The sequence below is a fragment of the Hermetia illucens genome, chromosome 5 (assembly GCF_905115235.1).
Source record: "Hermetia illucens chromosome 5, iHerIll2.2.curated.20191125, whole genome shotgun sequence".
NCBI lineage: Eukaryota > Metazoa > Arthropoda > Insecta > Diptera > Stratiomyidae > Hermetia > Hermetia illucens.
In genome coordinates this window covers 48,776,823-48,795,698 of record NC_051853.1, presented here as the reverse complement: position 1 = coordinate 48,795,698, position 18,876 = coordinate 48,776,823, and the positions used below count along the sequence as shown (strand labels likewise).

The 18,876-nt window shown below is 40.6% G+C and overlaps 2 protein-coding genes across 2 annotated transcripts; one reads left to right on the top strand and one right to left on the bottom strand.

Moving 5' to 3' along the window:
* Nucleotides 1–2,737: 2,737 nt before the first annotated feature.
* On the top strand, nucleotides 2,738–3,923 carry LOC119657269. The gene is made up of 2 exons (XM_038064102.1): nucleotides 2,738–3,092; nucleotides 3,611–3,923. Exons 1-2 carry the CDS (start codon nucleotides 2,861–2,863, stop codon nucleotides 3,862–3,864), a joined length of 486 nt encoding a protein of 161 aa, XP_037920030.1. The 5' UTR covers nucleotides 2,738–2,860; the 3' UTR covers nucleotides 3,865–3,923.
* Nucleotides 3,924–17,922: 13,999 nt separating this feature from the next.
* Nucleotides 17,923–18,728, bottom strand: LOC119658379. Its single transcript, XM_038065745.1, has 2 exons — nucleotides 18,416–18,728; nucleotides 17,923–18,261 (listed from the first exon to the last, which is right to left on the bottom strand). The coding sequence occupies exons 1-2, from the start codon at nucleotides 18,639–18,641 to the stop codon at nucleotides 18,008–18,010; spliced, it is 480 nt and encodes a 159-aa protein (XP_037921673.1). The 5' UTR covers nucleotides 18,642–18,728; the 3' UTR covers nucleotides 17,923–18,007.
* Between the last annotated feature and the right edge of the window lie 148 nt (nucleotides 18,729–18,876).

The window sequence follows — 18,876 nt, the reverse complement described above, 5'->3', positions numbered from 1 at the left end:
TAGATCTTCACCTTGATCTTTACGCGCCTTAAGCTCTAGCCACAGGGCGCCTTTTTGTGTTCGTCTTATGCGTGTGGCGTTTCGCTCGACTCAATTAGTTTGACTTTACGTAAGATCACCGCGTACGTCAGCTCGCTGGTTTTCGATGTGATGAGCGCGCTGGACCTGGCCCTCTTTTGCAACCGTTCCTTACTTTCTACCTTCCTCCAAGTAAAATCTTCGGTGCTGTTAGTGGCTTTTTCTGAATGACCTGGTAAGTTTCCATATCCTAACTTCCTAGCTTGCGCCATCGTCGGCTTCTCCTTTTTGCTTCATTAAGCGCGTCTCTTTATTAAGATGATTTTGTCGGTGATTGTTCATTTTTGTGGTATCACTTCCATTTCGTTGCGGAACTATTCCGTCTTCAAGTACTTTCTCGTCCTCTTTGGCGTTAAAGTTCGTTTCTTTAATAGAAAGCACCTTATCATTGTTCGCATGCTCCACGTTATTCCGCTAATTGACGTACTCCATTAGATTTTGGATCATTGATCATGCGTTTTTCAGCCGAATTTATTATCGTTCGGAATGAATGGATTATTTGCGCTAAGAGATACCAATGGCGACTCCCACTGACCATTTTGCAAGTGAGAAGTCCACCGGAATCCACGGCTTTCTTCATCGTCTGCAGTAAGGTAATGCCTCCCCGTCAACTACACTATATGTAAGTAAAATATCTCTCCGACCCCAACTGAGAATCGAACTTTATTTACACCGGTCCCTGGGCAGACGCGCTGCGGTAAACTACCCGTCTCACTGAAGGAATCATTCTAAGTAGTGTAGTCCAGGTAGTAGTCGCACTTTACCGACCAACTTACTCTAACCGGATTAAGTATCAAATTTAGCGGGAGAGCAGAACCAGCTTATCACTTGCACAGCGTTAAATGTGATGATTGTGAAACTAAAACACAATCTACCTACCTAACCCTACCTAAGCTCAGTATAACTACTCTGTCAGCAAGCAAGAATGTTATGCGATGGGGGTGGCAGTGCCCAATTTTAGAATCAATGGGAATCAGGTGCTCAATGAACTATTATACCAACGAACTAATTTTTTTTTTAAGAGGCAAAGCACCTGGGGGAATTTGAAAGTAAGACTTTCAGTTGAATACAGCTGTGGTTTTATTGGCAGATCATGAAGGGTGTAAAACATGAAAAGGTCACGACATACCTTGGTATTGGATGGATTCCACTGCATGGCGTAGGCAGCAATGCCGTCGTTCCTCCTTAATGTGTGACTTATCCATTGCCACTCCCGCCTTACGATCATATCACATACAGGTGACTGGAATCAACCTCAAAATCCTCTGAGATTCAACCTCGATGCAGCAAAGCGATGAAGAGCAGATGAAGGGAATATCTAAACTCCTTTCACTGCTCCAAAATTGCCCGTAGGATGTTGATGTGGTCAATGCAGGAGAATCCGGAGCGACAATCAGCCTGATCTCTATCGATCAAGCTTTCGAGGTATTCCTTGGTGCATTCCATAATTCTTTTAGCTATTATCTTTACGACTGCTGGACGCACGCAGATACCCCTCCAATTGCCACATTTAAATCGAGTGCTCTTCTTTGGAATCTTAACGGTCATTCCCTTCTTCCACTCTCATGCGCTGTCATAAGTCTAAATCAAAGAGGTTTGGATTCCAAATTTTCTGCTCTGCTCTACCACGTCGTATTTGAAGAAAGTAATATCATTCATGAGAATACCTATACCCGTAAACGAATTGCGTGATATGGGGCTGAATGTTTGTTCTTAGAATGAGCTAAGCGCAGGGTCAGAGACGCATCCTGCATGCCTGAGAAAAGTTGGTAAAGGAATATAATTTGTAATCGGTCGGATTGTTTAAATCGGGAATATCATCTATAAGCAACTCTGCAGTCAAAGATCTGTGGCAAAGCAGCAAAATGTCAAATTGGACCAGAAGTTTGTAAAAGGGAGACCCATCAGAAAAGTCAAAACTGTTCAATATAACCAAGGTGACATGGACACTCGTAATACCAATTTGGCATGCACAAAGGCAGATTTCCACAGTATCCTTTACTTAAAGTTTTTTCATTATATAAGAGAGATTTTCAGTGGGTGGGTGAAGCTTGGAAATGGATATCGAGAACAAGCTGTTAAGTTGTCATACCGCTACTTACTCAGTCGAGGATGTGTATGTTTCCAGACTTCCAGAATATAGTGGCCTTCATTTCCTTCCATCCCTATTTTGACAATCGCATATGGTGCATCTTTAATTGTTAAGCTACTTAAAGGTAAGAAGCTGAAAGAGTGGTTATAAGGACTTCGCTAACAAAAAGGAAATGTTAAAATTTAAGAAATACTGCCACAATCCAGTTGTTCTGATTATCTTTGAGGCAATCAATTCAAACAACTACAGTCCTATTTTGTCTCATTATCGTAACTTTTTCGATTAATGGGTAAATAAAAACAAGGCGAAAATCAAATATTCATAATCTTATCATTGGTGCCGATGACATATCTCATTGAAACTTTTCGATGTACACATTAGTATGTATTTTAGATTGAATGAAAAAAAACTAATTCACTTCTCATCACGTTTGCTTGTAAGGCATCATAATGTGCACAATAATCAGAACTAATAACAACGGAAGCGAAAATATTACTCCTCCAACAATTGAAAGTAGCCATTTCGGCAAAACCCGGTATTATAGATTCCAATCACGACCTGATCGAAGGTAGTCAGCTGCTGGACGTGATATTTGACACAGAGGTTACGACTGGCTACCTTTAGTATATATAGACTGCACTCATTCACATTTACCGGCGTCAGTCAAGTATTCATTCTTGTTCGCGTAAAATGGCTCGTTTTTTCATACCCGTTGCAGTTTTCTTTGCTGTACTGGCTGTTACAGCTTCCTCCCCAAAAGACGACAACCCAGCCGGTGTTCCTAAACTTCGAACTGAGATTAAAGTTGTGGATAATATTAAGAACTTCCGATCCAGAAATCCTTTAACTAAGTTGACTCCGCTTTCACGTAGTGCTCAACCTAAAGGACAAACTATCTACACACTTGGAGGAAGAGTCGGTGGTAAGTAATAAACATTTCCTGTTATAAACTTATAATAAATGTGATGTGCAAAAACCACCCTTACTAAATTGGAGTTATAATCTTCATACTTAACATAAAGTGCAAAGGTGAAAAGTTCATTCTTTAAATTCTGATGAAAAAAGATCTTTTTTGTTCTGGAGCTCACAGCTCACAGCTTGGCGCATAAATAACAAGGGTCGATGCAATAAAAAAATGAAAGAATACAAAACTATATTTCCCCCAATGGAAACTTTTTTTTGGCCAGGTATCTTCAACTAGTTACCTGCAACTGTCGACAAATATGCCATTTGTGTCCTGGTATTGTATCTTCGAAAATATTAACGTTTAGTGTAAATCGGTCCCTCATCATCATTTAGTAGACACATCTATATCTGAAAATGAAAACTTTATCTGCACATGCATTAGGAGTTCATCCTTATTCTAAAATCTTAACATTTGCTCACCAAAGAATAAAACAATTAACCATTCTAATCTACATCCAATTCGATCATTTCCAGGTGATCGTTTGGCAGCGCAAAGTGGAGACAGTCAACTATTCGGACCACCTCAGGATGTTCAATTGGTCTTGACTTACCCGCAATCAGGGGTTGGAGCTATTATCTCCTACGTAGAAATTACCTGTGATCAAAGTTCGAATCTGGGAGATGCTTACGTAGTAGATGGGGGCATTGGACAGCGCTCTATCACAATTGTTGTTGAGGCCCTTCATACAACATTCTTCACATACGTGGCACAAATTTATGGATATTAATTATAATGACAGTCGTAAGATAAATTATTACATCTTGAATAAACGAAAATGTGATTTAATTCTGTCTATCAGTCGACAATTATGTTCAAAAATGTCATTGATAGCAACTCAATTTGAGACCCCGTGATAACTTTCAGTTTTAAATCCAGTCAACTTGGTGAGTTCAAAGACAACTAAACAAAGAATAGAAGTTTTATTTCTATGCTGCTGAGGGTTTTGAACAAATAGAGTTCTCGGTGCTTAACTTTAGCCTGGCTGCAGCAAAGAGAATCAATAAAGGGTTTCCCTTTTTTTTGTCGTCTCAAAAAATTCGAAGATCGGAAATAGAGATATGCCTACCTCTCTAATACTTAGTTTTCAAAATATCTTCCACGGTGTCAAGTTGTGGAAGATAGGGGGCCGGCAATACTACATTACTATTTCTGGGCTACCAGATTCTATGACCTCTAGGTGGTCATAACAGTGGTCTAAACAGAGACTAGCAGACGGAAAAGGATGAAAGCGAGTCTCTCACGCCTGAAAATGGAAAAAAACTGCCTTACACAGGGACCGTTTCCTTTGGGAGGTAAACAATGTGCTCGTAGTACGTTTCCAAGACAGTCAAAAGATCAAACCTACTGTTATCAGCTCTAAAAATATAAAATTTCAAAATATCAGCCTTCATTTTTTTGCCACTGTGGCAACCTAATTTCGGATGTGGTCGGTATTACCCCACTGATTTAATGAAGTCTCCGTTCCCGCGAAGCGTCGTTCATTGACTTTTATAGTGAGCCAGTACCCAGAACCATAGAGGGCGATAGAAGGAACGGCATTGCCATAAACTTTTTAGTTTTGACACGTTCGTTGATGCGTTAATCACAGAAGACGTCAATTATGGAACCCCACTTCATCCAAACTGCGCTAACGCCGAAAGCAATGTCGTAACGTAGTTAACCACTGGCTGATAAGATTGATTCGAGATATTTAAATCGCTCAATTGTGGGCAGGTCGCTGCCACTGACAGTAATGGTGTCGGTTTCATTGGGGTCGGTCGTCAAAAATTCTGTTTTATTCAGATTCCGTAATAGACTATATTGCATGAGGCGATAATGGCGGAGAGTTCAAACTGACGGTGAAGAAAAATGCTTCGGCAAACTATTGCCCACAATGCGGCATGATTTTGTTGATGCTGACGCCTCTATCACATTGACTTTTAGCCACTAGTTTCTATCTCAAGTCGAACAGTGCTCTGAATTGGCGAGGAGATAGACGGGACAGCAACCCTGTCGATCGAATCAACACCAAAGGGCCTAGAAAAACCTTCACGTGGTGGCACCGGGTAACGCTGTATTCGCATTCGCTTGCTGGTCATGAGCAAGCGATCAGATTCGAGTCTGGAAGGAGACTCATCTGAAATGGCTTTGATCACGAAACCTCATCAGAATTTATTTGGTACCATGGGAACCGAGATAACCCTATGGATTCATATGTCACAGGAAAATGCCGGCCCGGGTATTAGTGGTTGGCCTCCTAGTGGAAGTTCCATCGGGATTGTGGTTATGTTCAAGCGGACAGAAACCTTCAGGCCCCAAACGTGGAGTTGCGTTTGGAATTCGAGTGCTGTATCCCATAGTTCGGTAGAGATTTAGGATGACGTCTCTAAAATGCAGGCCGACGCCTACATTTTAGAGACGTCATGGAAGGAAGGCATGCTAGAAAAAAGAAAATACGCAACTCTCACTCCGACTACTGCGGACGGGCCGTGGTCCTACAGTCCAAATCTACCCCCAAGCGGAAGAGGAAGGCTCAGCAGGAGGTTACTTCAGCCAATAAGAGGGGGGCGGATTACAGGCTGAATCCCTGTCAGAGAATTCTCCTTCATCTTTATCAGGAAAAGCAACCTGGTGCCGTAGACACTACTGGTTTAACAACGGTATGTGAAAATGGAGCCAAGCGGTACGAACACCGTGAATCTGAGAAATCTTCACGGAGATAGCAAAAGAACACACCTGCGGTGGTCCAGATCGTTCTAATCCCACGTGTCCGTTAAGGTTAGGGACTTAGAACCAGTGTATCGGGACGTATTCAAATCAACGAGAGAAATCTCAACGAAGGTGGTCTCCCCCCAAAGGAACACAGACCCGAAGGCGAAAAGAAAAGAACGTATGCGCAAGCTGCAGCCTCACTTCTGAACGCTGTATAAGTGCCTGTAGCTGAAGCCTAGAACGAAGCCAAAATTTAACAAGGTTTTCACGATGGGCTCTCTCATTTGGAGTACACTGATGTGGCTGTCTTAAAAAGGCTCCACCAGATAACGCCAGCTTTGAGTTCTGGTAGTCAGCCCAAGTTCACTATTGTGAATACCGAGTTGCACAGAGCAGGACACGTCGGATGTTGAAAACCTAGCCCTCGAAAGAAGGCAGGAGACATCATCTGCATGCAGGGTGAACAAAACCTGAACACTGACTACGAGCATTTGAGGGTAAAGTTCACGAACACCAGCAAAGACAAATCTACCAATCTTTCTTCGACTGTTATAAAATAGATGAAATTCCAGCATCTTCGGTGTGCTTTCCCGCAACGGAACTGCGCGCGGAGGACAGTGTATGCACTAACGAAAGGACTACAAAATAAATCCTACCTGTTAGAACAAGCGGGAAAAAGCGAAACCTGAAACGTGAACGAAACTGGTTTGATGAAAACAGAACAATACTCTGCGTGATGAGACTCTTTGTGGATGAAGAGAAGGACACTGCTGCACCTTCATTTGCAACAGTTCTCGAAAAAATAAAACCGTACGCTTTCAGCTGTTTTCTGTTATACATTGAACTGGCTGCAGGACTGCCCTTAAATTCTTCTAGTGCAAAAGCCATGGGTTCGATTTAATAAAGCTTGTGACATTCGATCAGTTAAGGGGGCTATGAGCTTTTACGGTGAAGGATCCATAAGACCAGGGGCTTATATATACAACCATCCTGAAACAGTTCTGTTATGGTCCTCTTACAACACCAGATTCTTGGCGACAGGAAAAACATAGGGCAACAGCAAATTCAATCCTAGAGGAGAGAAACTATTTCTTTTCATCACTTCCGCTGGTTTCATGACTACGGACTTAGGGTACGCCCCTACGTTCGTGGAACCGAGAAGATGTGAGGCACTTGACCTAACAATCTGCACTTCACAGGTGTCAGAGTTGGTTGCACACTACCGGGTGCTAGACGAAGTCTCACTATCAGATCATCGATACCTAGAATTCAATCTGCTTATTGTCGGCAAACAGATTGTAAAATAAGGAAGGAGTACGGATTGGATAAAGTTCAATGAATTTCTTGGCAATCAAGAGACGCTTCCTAGGCAACTAGGGACTAGGTCTGTCCTACTTCCCCAGGCAAAAGCAGTAAAACGATGCAAAAACTAAAGAAATCGACCAGACGATTTCCGAGTCGCGCTTGTAAAAGCAATAAAAATGAAGAGTAGTTAAACTTCCGGAACTCACAGCGTGAATATAAAAGGCTCGTTAACTGCTTGAAATGAGGCTTTTTGAGAGTGTATTTTAAGGAACTGGAAGGCGAAAAAGAGACTTCATGACTATAAGGGGATGAGTCGGCTGCTATTAAAAAATCAGATGGTACTTTCACAAACTCCACAATGGAATCAGTGCTGTATAAGTATACCATCCTGGAAAACTGTTTAGAAATGTGGAAGACGAATTCTTAAACACGTAAGGGAAAGGGGAATCGGAACACTGCGAGAGCGGTTGTTACCATTAAAAAAACGATCGCTGCCTTACTATCCTTTGAACACTTCAAAGCAAGAACACTTAGAGCGACTGCTAAGAAATACTTTTCCAGCAGTCTTGCTTTGGGCTGCGTGCTTACCTCTTGGCAGGTATGTGGTGTTCGTAGACATTGAAGGGGTGTTTGACTTTTTGACTCTTTCCAAAAACTTTGCGATGCCGCAAGAGCGTATGGTGTCGATGGTGCTCTAATTAACTGGATATATGCTATGCTAACATTCAGATTGCTCTGTGCTGAAGTGGGTGTGGATCGTTACCAGTGTCCAAGGAGGAAGTGAGCCAAGGAGGTATGCTATTGCAACATCTGCAGAGTATGTTGATCGACTCACGACTATGGGAACTGCAAAATTTGCAAATAATCGCTCAGGCTTATGCTAATGCTGTGGCTGTGCTAGCTGTCGATCGAGATCGTGGAATAGTGTGTAAAAATATACAAAGTGCCGTTGATTTAATTGACAGTTGGTGCCTCAGGCATGAACTTTCAGTAAATCAGTAAAAGGGAACTGGGTGGACTTTACCTCTAGAATCCTTCCACTCCTCGAAGAAGTGAAATATCTGGGAGCCAATCTAGATGAAAAGCTTCTTTTGAACAAACATGGAGTAATAAAAATGAAACGAGGTCTCACAGCTTATGACGGACCTTTGCCTCAACATGGGAACTAAGGCTTCATGTGGATATATGTTGCTACCGTTAGACCGATGTTTGCTTGTGCATACGTATTGTGGTGAATTAAAGTGAGATAAGAAAGTTGTCACCGTAAACTAGCCAAACTGAAAAGAGCTGTGTGTCTGAACCTTATTGGTGCTATGAGCCCTATATTCACTTGTACCCTTAGATATATTTAATCAAAGCACTGCACTGAGAGCAACCTATAGACAGTAATGAGGAAGCAGAATCCACGGAACATTTGTTAATACCATGCCTAGGGACAGATCAGACATGAGACATCAGATCCACAGCGCTTATATGCTGCAGTTGCAGGGGGTAGCATCACAACCTCTAATTGAAATCCAGCGATAACGTATCTGGGATATTTAGTTAGAAGGGCGAGTCGAGTACAACGGGTCAGTATGGGCTGAGTGCTCAGAGGCCACACGCCAGATGTGCTGATAGCTTCCTCAAAGAGTAATCTGCAGGAGCTTTTCTTATTGCGCTTGGAAATCCTTTCCCGTGCCATTCGCTCCATGTAACCAACTCTTTGCAGTTTTCGTAGCTTGACTAGGATCGATATAGCTAGTTCGTCGCATATTTTCAACAACAAATGCCCGTAGTTTTCCAGTCTGCACCCTATTTTATTGGTCACAATATGCGTCATGCAAACATTCGAAATTTAAGTGTTTTTATGGCACAGGTTAATCGATAAATAAGTGACCTTGTGTGTTTGATACAAAGTAATCAATGAATAAACAACGTCTTGTGTATTTACTACTTAATTTGCTTTTATTGTAGAGATAATGAGTTCAAATAAGGAAACCATGTGAATCCTTATACTAGTCGTAAGTACAACCTCTTCCATCGTACTCATAACTTATTTTAGAGTTAACGCATCCAAGATTTCCAATATATAAGAAGTCGCACTATCTAGATCAAGAAACTCCATATGCTCCGAGAGTTTTGTACTATACATGTGGAAAAGGCGTGCGTCAAGCAAGAGATGGTCACTGCTTCTAGGAAACAAGACAATTCTATTTAAAACATCATCAATTGTCAAGCAGTGAACAAAACGAATTGCATTTCCAAACCATGAGCGCACCGCAGTAATCGGAACTAACACTGCATAGTTCCAGATTCACCATCAACTGTACTTACTGAGAGAAACGCTGCTTTTATGGGAGCTAACCAGTTCGTAACTAGTTTATCGGCAGTGCAGCCTATGTATTCGGCACTGGCCTCCGTATCTAAATACGTATGCATTTAAGGCATTCTGTTCAGCGCTTCCATTAGGTTATTCCATATGTTATTCAGTTCAGATAGGGTCGGCATACCACCCTTTTTATGCATGAAAGCATTCGAGCCATACGTTATCACTTGCTTTTGCACGGCTTTAAGAGCATATTACTCGGAAGTACTCGCTAAGCTATTGAACTTTCAAGGTTTATATCCAACCATTCGATAAAATAAGGAATTATACATTGAAATCGAATTGACGTAATTAATGTATTTTGATGGTGTACTCATCAAATTATCAAGAAGAACATTTTCAGTAATGTGATGAAATTCTTGAATTCTCGTGAAAAGCTTAGAAAGCGGAAACAGCTTTAAGATCCTTAATTCCTATTCACCCTGCTCAATCCATCTAAAGTTGAATTACTCATCCACAAACTACTGGTATCAATATCATCCCCAGTAAACATTGAAATCCATATCGATTGCTTCTTGGTAGAGTATTTTGGGCTAACCCAGAAAAGATTAACCAATTTTACAGCACACCATATAGATGTAGACAAGTCATTAATTAGGTGCTGTATATTATTATAACAGATAATCAATAATTCACTTTGTCCAAATAATCGCTTCTTTGCAAGATTAGATTGGAAATATTTTCGCAAATTTCCTTCTTCTTATCGGTGAAGGTGAAGAGCTCGCTTGGACAAACATTTTTGTTGACAGTTGAAATTGAGCTACTCCATCTAAGGATCCATTCTTTTCCCTCCATTATAGTAAGGTGTGTTGATTTCAATGGAACGATAAACGTTTTCTCTTTCAAACTGCTGTAGGGGTTGCTCTATCCACATCAGTATACCTTTATAAGGGGAGAGTGTAGATAGGACTAAACACATCAATATGCTACCAATAACCAATTGTGACCTGTGGAGCTAAAGAAGAGTCTCTTCCAAAGAATCAAGTACACTTCAGTTTTTTTAGGTCAGTTTGACCTATAAACCTTTTCAAGAGCTTATTAGAATTTTGTCAGAACAAATACTATGCATAATTATATTCTACTCGCTTGACCTATATTCTAATTATTGAAAGATTTAAAAAACTCCTAAATTTTACACAAGATTCGCTGTCGATATCATTTGACCCTGACTACACCCTATTCTAATTAACTATCGCTGTTGAATGCTGATAAATCCCTTAAGCAACAGCTGTTCATTGAATCTGCAGACAAACTAAGCATACGATGTAAGGATTCAGAAATCTGATCAAAGCATATGAGAGGTGTAAGCTTGCAGACATCACACTGTGTCAACAACACACATCCGAGAGCACTTATTATCTTGCTGATGAAATTCATTGAAGAAACAAAGTGCATTCTACCACCATTCTTAGCTTAATAGGTTTCACAAAACCGCGTGTGTAGGGGCTACTTGGGCTCTGCAGTCCTGCCCGGCAGATGCCATCAATTTACTCCTGCAACTTCCGCCCTGAACCTTTCAACTACGCGTGTTAGACTACATGAGCCTCCATGTTGGACAGCGAAATTCTACGGCCGTAGTGACGTCTTAGGCAAAGTACCTCGGGAACTTTGGCCGTTCCCAATGAACTACGATCTTTGCCCTGGACCTTCCAACTAGGGCAAAGTGAAGAACGGGATACATAGAATTTTGCCAAGTCTTACCGTCTCCCATGATTCGCCAGTTTATTCCAGGCAGAAGCGACAACTAGGCGACATTAAGGAGTTGTACTTAGTGGCGACATTCTCCAGGCGCAGTGCAGGGATGCGCTGAATAGTCTGGGCAGCACGTTCAAATTCACCCTTTTCTGAGTCCCCGATCACAACGGAGATGGGATTGAGCGGGCTGACCGATTGGACAGGCGCGGCTTTGATCTTGACAGCCCCTCGGTGGACTCAGTCAACTTTCTGTTTAAATCTACTCGCGCTATTTAATAGTCACTGACATCAGATGGGGAAGAACAGGATTTTGCTCACCCTTAACAAGACCTGGTCGCGAAAAAGCGGTTTGGATGGGAGACTAGCGTATACGGGACCATGACGCCAGACTTGGTATACCCTAAAGAAAATAGAAAGAAAGATGACTAACGAATGCGAATTATATCCAACTTAAAACCGCCAGTACTTTAAGCCTAACCCAGGCTAAAGCTAAATTTTCTTGTCTGGGATGTGAGGGATCCTTACTCCACATCTACGTGATGTTGGACCGGCCCAGATGGGAAAAAACTTACTCTCACTTTTGGTATACCCTACAATTTGCAATACAAGAGCTACAGAGAGGAAGGGGGAGACTCTCAGGTATTTCCTTTGCGATTGTCCTGCTTTGGCCAGACCTAGGCTGCAGCAGGTAAACAATTTTTTAGGGACCTCCAAATCTTTAATTGCAGGGTGGGTCAAATCGGACTATCTTTCATGAATACTGCGGTTTGGCTCTGAAGATCTGAGTTAGCTGGGCTCTGCCGCTTTACTCTCCCCACCGCAGTCATGGAATTTGTGGCAGTGAAATGGCATGCCACAGCGCTAATTGGGCTCCCCAGAGCGGTAACTGATACTTACCTATCCTACACCACCAGATTTTGCTGATCAGAATCTTTATTTTTATTTGGGGATTGAGTGACTTCATTCGTCGAAATGAACGAAAGTGTCAACAAACAAAAATTGACGTTTTGACTCAAACCAGCTAAGATTTCGAATCGGCGCACAATGGGACCGATGACTAGGTGAAAAGACTTACGTTATTAGCGTATGTTTTGGTGTATCTACTATCAAACCTCTTTTTAAGGTTTTGTGTAAAACAAACACTTATTAAAATCGATTGATTGTCGGAGCACCAATTGTTGCACCAGCATAGATGACAATATCGCGCATCATACTTATCAATTTCCCGCGAATTTATTGCTTCTTAAGCCATGCAAATAAGAAGCAGATTTAAAGAGAATAATTGATATTCGGGAGAAATATTAACATTTCATTTATGTAGAATCTAGTTCGCTCCAGCCTTTCTTCCATTTACTGTCCGTCTTTTCATGTCTGTCTATCCGTCTTTTTTTGGTGTTGGAAAGTGGAAAGGTTCAAAACCTACAGCTGCTTCCTGCCATACGGTTATGTGAGACTTTTACTCACAAAAACCATCTCCTTCTCCTTCGCTTACTACGCGGAACTTCCATTTCGATATAACGTCACAGGGCACGATCAGTTACGAACGGCGGTTTGAGTCGTTATTTACTACTTTGTGCCTTCGTTTGATTCATTTTTAGATATCTGAAATAATCCTATGAGTCCAACGTCCTTTAGTTGAATCATCCCATCTCTTTTGCCATTCCAAAATTGCTTCACTTAGTGGTAATTGCCGTCGATAGATACAGGTCAGATAGGGACACCTACATTTGATAACATTCTTGCCAACACTGTAGCAACCCCGGAAGTCTTTGTTGCTAAATTCTCAAGAAGGCATGAATGTTAGTCTTTGATCAAGTATGACTCCTAAGTATTTGAGCGTTGTTTGCGACTGTATGATGTGTTCGCCAATCCTGATCTTTATCGACGTTTGCTTCCTTCACTTGGTGATCAAAACTACCTCGGTTTTATGCTCTGCAAATGTCAGACCAGTTTCCTGTATCCAAGATCTGATTTTAAAAATTGTCTCGTTTGTGCGTATCTCGATCTCATCAATATCTTGTGTGACGATGGTCACTCCGATGTCGCCTACGAAGCCAATGATTGTCACTCCTTTGGACAGTTGCATCTTTAATTCTATCATACATTATAATCTGCAGGAGAGGACTGAGGACTGATCCTTGTGGAACCCCCCAGGTTGTTCTATATATCTTAGGTCCTTCGTCCAAATCGTAAGATAATAGCATCTCCCGGAGAAATTCTATGACTATGTGCATCAGGTAACTACAAGAATAACTATCGCGCAAGATTTATTGGCCTCCATTGGTTTTTCTCCTGATCTCTCTCCTCCGTGCTTGACAGTAGATCTTGCCTTTCGGAATCCAAACTGCCTGTATGAGAGACCACCCTCCTTTTCTGTGATTGATACAAACATATCGAGGATGACCCGTTCGAAAGGTTTTCCGATGCTATAGGCATATAGGCCTATAAGACGAAGGATCACCGAAAGGTTTATTTGGCTCCCATCTTTGAGGCAACTCGTAAATGTTCCAACGAACCACCTTGGAACTGTTTTGACGCCCAAACAAACACAAAACCTTATTAAAATCAATTTACTGCCTGTCTGTCTGTCTGTCCGTAACACGCATTTTTCTCTGAGACGGTTGTAGCGATTGACACAAAATTTGGTAGAAAAATGGCAACTGTGAACGCTCACCCATATAGTGAATTACATCCTTTTACGTCGAATGTAAGGAGGACTCCCCATTCATGCAAAAGGGAGCTGTACATTTTTTTTTTCATCAAATATAGTCATGTGGCGTATCAAATTAAAGCTCTCGGTTAGTACTTTTCGAAGCCGGTGTTAGTTTTGACATTTCTTAGAAAGGTGGGGAGTGTGGGGGGTTGAAAGTGATCATTTCTTTAACGAACCCATTCTCAGAAACTACCCAACCGAAAAATCTGAAAAAAAATCTGGGGGCTGCCACTATATGGTGCCTAGGCTCCGAAATACCCTCCATACGGATACCTGTTGAAATAAAGTTAATAATAGTACATTACTATAATTTTTAGTAATTAGCAGGAAAACCCCCATAAGTTCACCATAGAATCACAAAATTGCAATAATGCAATAATGTAGACTACATCATAGAAAATGATCCTACCAAATTTTGTGAAAATCGAACTATTACTAACAAAGTTATAATAGGTCAAAACTGTCGCTTCAGTGCAAATTCAAGACTTTGAATGTCATTATCACTTGAAAATGGGTACATGCATATATTACGTGCTACATACTAATGGGAATGCACACTCAAATCTCTATATAAAGAAATACACAAAACCTTTCATGCCTGAAGCGTCTAGCTTCGGGTTCCCCGGCTTGTTTATTTTTGCTTCGCTTTTAGACTAGCTTTCGTATGCTATCTAAGTTTTTACTCCTATAATCACTCACCCGAAACACACACCTCTCGTTTGCTTTTTTTTGTTTCCTTTTGCTTTTTCTTTTTCCTTTTTCTTTACGGCTGTCACAACGTATCGAAAATGTTGACATCATAGGCAACAGCCTGCCATTCCATTCCTGTTGGGAGTCATCGTAGGCGGGATCGATGCGGCACAGCATTGCATCGTTACCTTGCTGGAACCTCGCAGAAACAAAAAAATCAACAACAACAATATAATTTTCAATATTTGACTGCAAACCCCCCTTAGGTTCATCTTAAAATCAAGAAATTTTACAGCAATGTAAATGCTCTATAACATAGAGCACGATCCTTCGTTGGTGGAAATCGCGCTATTTACTAACAAAGTTATAATAGGTCAAAGTTTTCGCTTCTGTGAAATTTGAATGTCAATAGCACGGGAAAGTGGATATTCTCACATAACATATGCATATATTACGTGCTAAGTACTAATGGGACAAATATCCACTCAAATGTTTTTAAAAATAAATATACAAAACCTTTCTTACCTAAGGCGTCCAGCCAGTTTTTAACGGCATTAAAAGAATTTTCTTGGTCGGCCTGCCGCGAGGCAAGGAGATCAGATAGGATTTAACATAGTGGTGTAACCCGAACCATACTTGCTTTATTTACTGAGGATAGAAGTACAAAGTACTTAGCTCCAAGACCTTCTTTTTATCTGGGCTTAGGACCAGCCTGCTATATAAATAACAAGGCGAAGTTTACAATTAATAGATGATCACTAAAATCTGAGAGCTTTTCAGACTACTTAACAATTTTAAAAATGCGGTTCCTGACACTATTAATGATGTTTTTCTAATGGTTTGGTAATATTGACCACAAAGAATTCTGCTGTCTCAAGGTGTGTTATAATTATGAAATACCTCAAAACTTTCCACGGGCCATGGGCGACTGGCGCAATTGTATTAGATAAAAATACCATAAACTGTCGTATTTTGAAAATTTCCGCCTCCTTAAAAAAACAGACAAACTGATTTTAGTTTTATTTAGAACCAAACCATGAAAATGCACATATACTTGGGATTGAACATTACAGCGCGTACTACCTAGTCAAAAATATAAAGCGAGTATTTTGAGAACCAGTTATTGCTATTTTCAAACCCAAAAATGGAAAAATGGAAATATCTACTGATTTGTAAGAACTAGCTAACAAACACCCTTCGTGTTCAACGACAATAAAACGAGATTTTTCGTAATGATTAAATTTTTGGTATGTGATGTGATCCTTATTAGAATTAGAGTCCCCATCTTTGAATCTCCTAGGCAAACTGATAGCAAATCAAACATAAATTTACGAAGGTCAGTCAAATATAAACCAGAATTTTTTTAAATGATTTTTCTGAGAAGCAAAGCTTTTTTTTTTTAATTTTGTACATAGTCTTCTTGTAGCGTCATAAAAAAAAGAAATCTGAGTCGTTAACCAATTTCACACAAAGAGTTAAACCTCTCCATCCAAATTAAACCTTTATCCTCCAGCCTCATGTCTTAACCGCTACGCTTAACCACATCTTAACACATCTCATCACAAGTGACTATACAGTTGAGAAAACCTCTTCTCCTTCTTCAGTATAACGGGGCAAAACCCTTTGGCAAATTTCTAACCGGCTTTTTTTTTATCAGAAGAAAGAAGCCGTGGAATTCCTTCGGAAAACTTTTATGGGCTTGTAAGAGTTTCAGCCCCAAATTAGGCCCATTCATTTTAGAAAATTTCTTCAGCTTCCACTTCTCGCGTCAAAAACTATAATACTGAGTTGTGCCACAGAAGTAGGAACAGCTTGCTCACTCATTGATCTAATATAGACTGAATATGAATATTGATAATGGGATTAGGAAGTGGATCAGGGAAACCCAGACGGAATTCTTGAAAATAATTCAGAGCCGCCCGACTCTGCAAAAAGCTTTGGTAACCAAATTCCCATTTATATATAACTGACTCTCGTACTAAACCAAATAAAATTCAATATTATAAGTTCAAATACTTAAAAGGACATCCCTAAAAAGGCTCAGGCACAAACATTTCATTATCAGCCGTTGTAAGTTGAGTCTCCTCTTCTTAATTCTGGTGGCAATTATATTTTTGGAATGAGCTAGGACTTTTTGCAAACATTCTGCATAAAAACTCATGTAGCCACTGAAACATAAGTGTCTCAATGACGTATCTTGAAAATCGCATCTTAAGCAAGTGCAATAAAATGTCGTTCGTCCTGTCGCCCTCTATGGTTCTGAGTGTTGGCCAACTATAAATGACAATGAAAGGCGTCTTGCGGTAATGAAGACGAAGATGTTACGTTGGACTAGTGGCATGACACGTTTTGATCACATCCGAAATGAGGATATCCGCGATCGTTATGGGTTTGCGCCAATCGTGGAAAAATTGCGAGAGAGGCGTCTTCGATGGTATGGTCACGCAATTCGTGCTAACGACAATTCACTAGCCAAGAAGTCGATGGTAAACGACCAAAAGGCAGACCGAAACAACGGTGGCTTGATACGCTGGATGGGGATTTAAAGCCTCGAGATTGCACCCAGATCAGGCATTCAATAGAGCGAAACCGATCACGACGAACCGACCCCGCTTGTGAACGGGACAAAGGCTCAAAAAAAAGAAGAAGATGCAAGTGCAATAAAAAAATTGTTACATCGACTTTTTCGGCTGACAATTATCCAGTATCCTTTTCTTTCTATATTCTATATTCAAGGCAGTTTGGCTTTAACTAGGGCAGACTAACTGTCATGACATGTCGACCGCTCCCCTTACTGATGTCTGATTTCTAGATGAGCCCATTGAAAGCAGGAGCAGCAATGAATAAGTGACGCCCTGAAAAAAGACAATTTGTCAATGGCTACATCGTGCCATAAAACTCATTTTTCTAGAAATAACGATGAATAAATCCCATCAGATTGATTTCTCGAAAAGCCTTTGAAGGAGTCAAAGCATGCTCCCTTTTCTGGTATATCCACATTTGGTGGACGATAGTTCCAAGATGCATTAAGTGCTTCAGGAAACCGAATACGATGTTAATACCGAGCCAAAATTACTTCTTTTTGTTGAATTCTTCATAAGTTATGGGTCGGGACAATTCTACCAAGAATAGTATGTGTGAAAAGTATTTCCAAAATGGTAAGAAATATCTAAATTTTTAAACAGACGTGGTATCTAAGTAAATGCAGGTTCTGAGGCGAAGATCACTTTACACAATTTAGATAATATTGTTGCTTTAGCACAGAGATCACCTTTGAAGTTTGAATCAAATTATCGTCACTTAACGTTTTTCTATAAAAGAGATTCGCACAAGAACCAATTTATTTCTTTAAATTTATATAAATCACCAAAGATAAACACAAAATAGATTTGAAAACTGTAAATTGGCCTAATAGCCATAGAAAGCACCGGAATGAGCGTAGTGTGTTGTAGCATTCGCAATAACCAAGATATCTGCGAATTTTTGATTAATTCCGCCCTGCGTGACGTACGCTTTCCCATCTTCCGAAGATTGCTCGACTAGGATATTTATGTAGGTCAATGTTAACCCCGTCGACGAGGTTGGGTAACTAATAGTCGCTTCCACATCTCGAGCAGCCGGAAAATCATCACTATCCTCTTGTTGATCCGCCAATTGGTCACCTATTTTTTGGAAAGAAAGCTGTCATTAGGTCATTGTTGGAAAAAACAAAGGAAAATTCTAGAAGGACACAGCTCATTAAAAATGAAAATATAGTTCTGAAGAAAACGACTACGGCTAGCGTTTCCAAAGAGCAATTTATTCCTGCTACATTACCTGTTATCCTTTCGCCCAATGTATAACTATATTGTCCACGCAATAGTTTAGTCCTTTTCATTTCAATGTAAGTGGTGGGAATCACTGTTCGCGGTAAAAAGTCACCATTATCTCCCACTACACGAATCGATCCTTTGGTAGATCGTTTTTGCGGTCTTGCTAATACTTGACAATGAAGTGTCACTCCCAGCACAGCAAGGAGAAAAAACACCTTTGCGGAAGGCATTGTGCCTTACAGGGTCACTTAACTTTTTCGGTTTCTTTATATCTCACTTATGTCCCGTTCCAATCTGCCTGCGGCCGTTTTCGACTGCTTTATTTATAAGAATCGATAATGGGTTTTGCACGATTCGGCGCGATTACGAGAAAAACGGAAAGAAAAATATTTAGAGATCATAACAGATAAGGCCTGTGGACATAAATATCTAAGATAAGCTGAGAACTACAGGTGTTGATAAGAC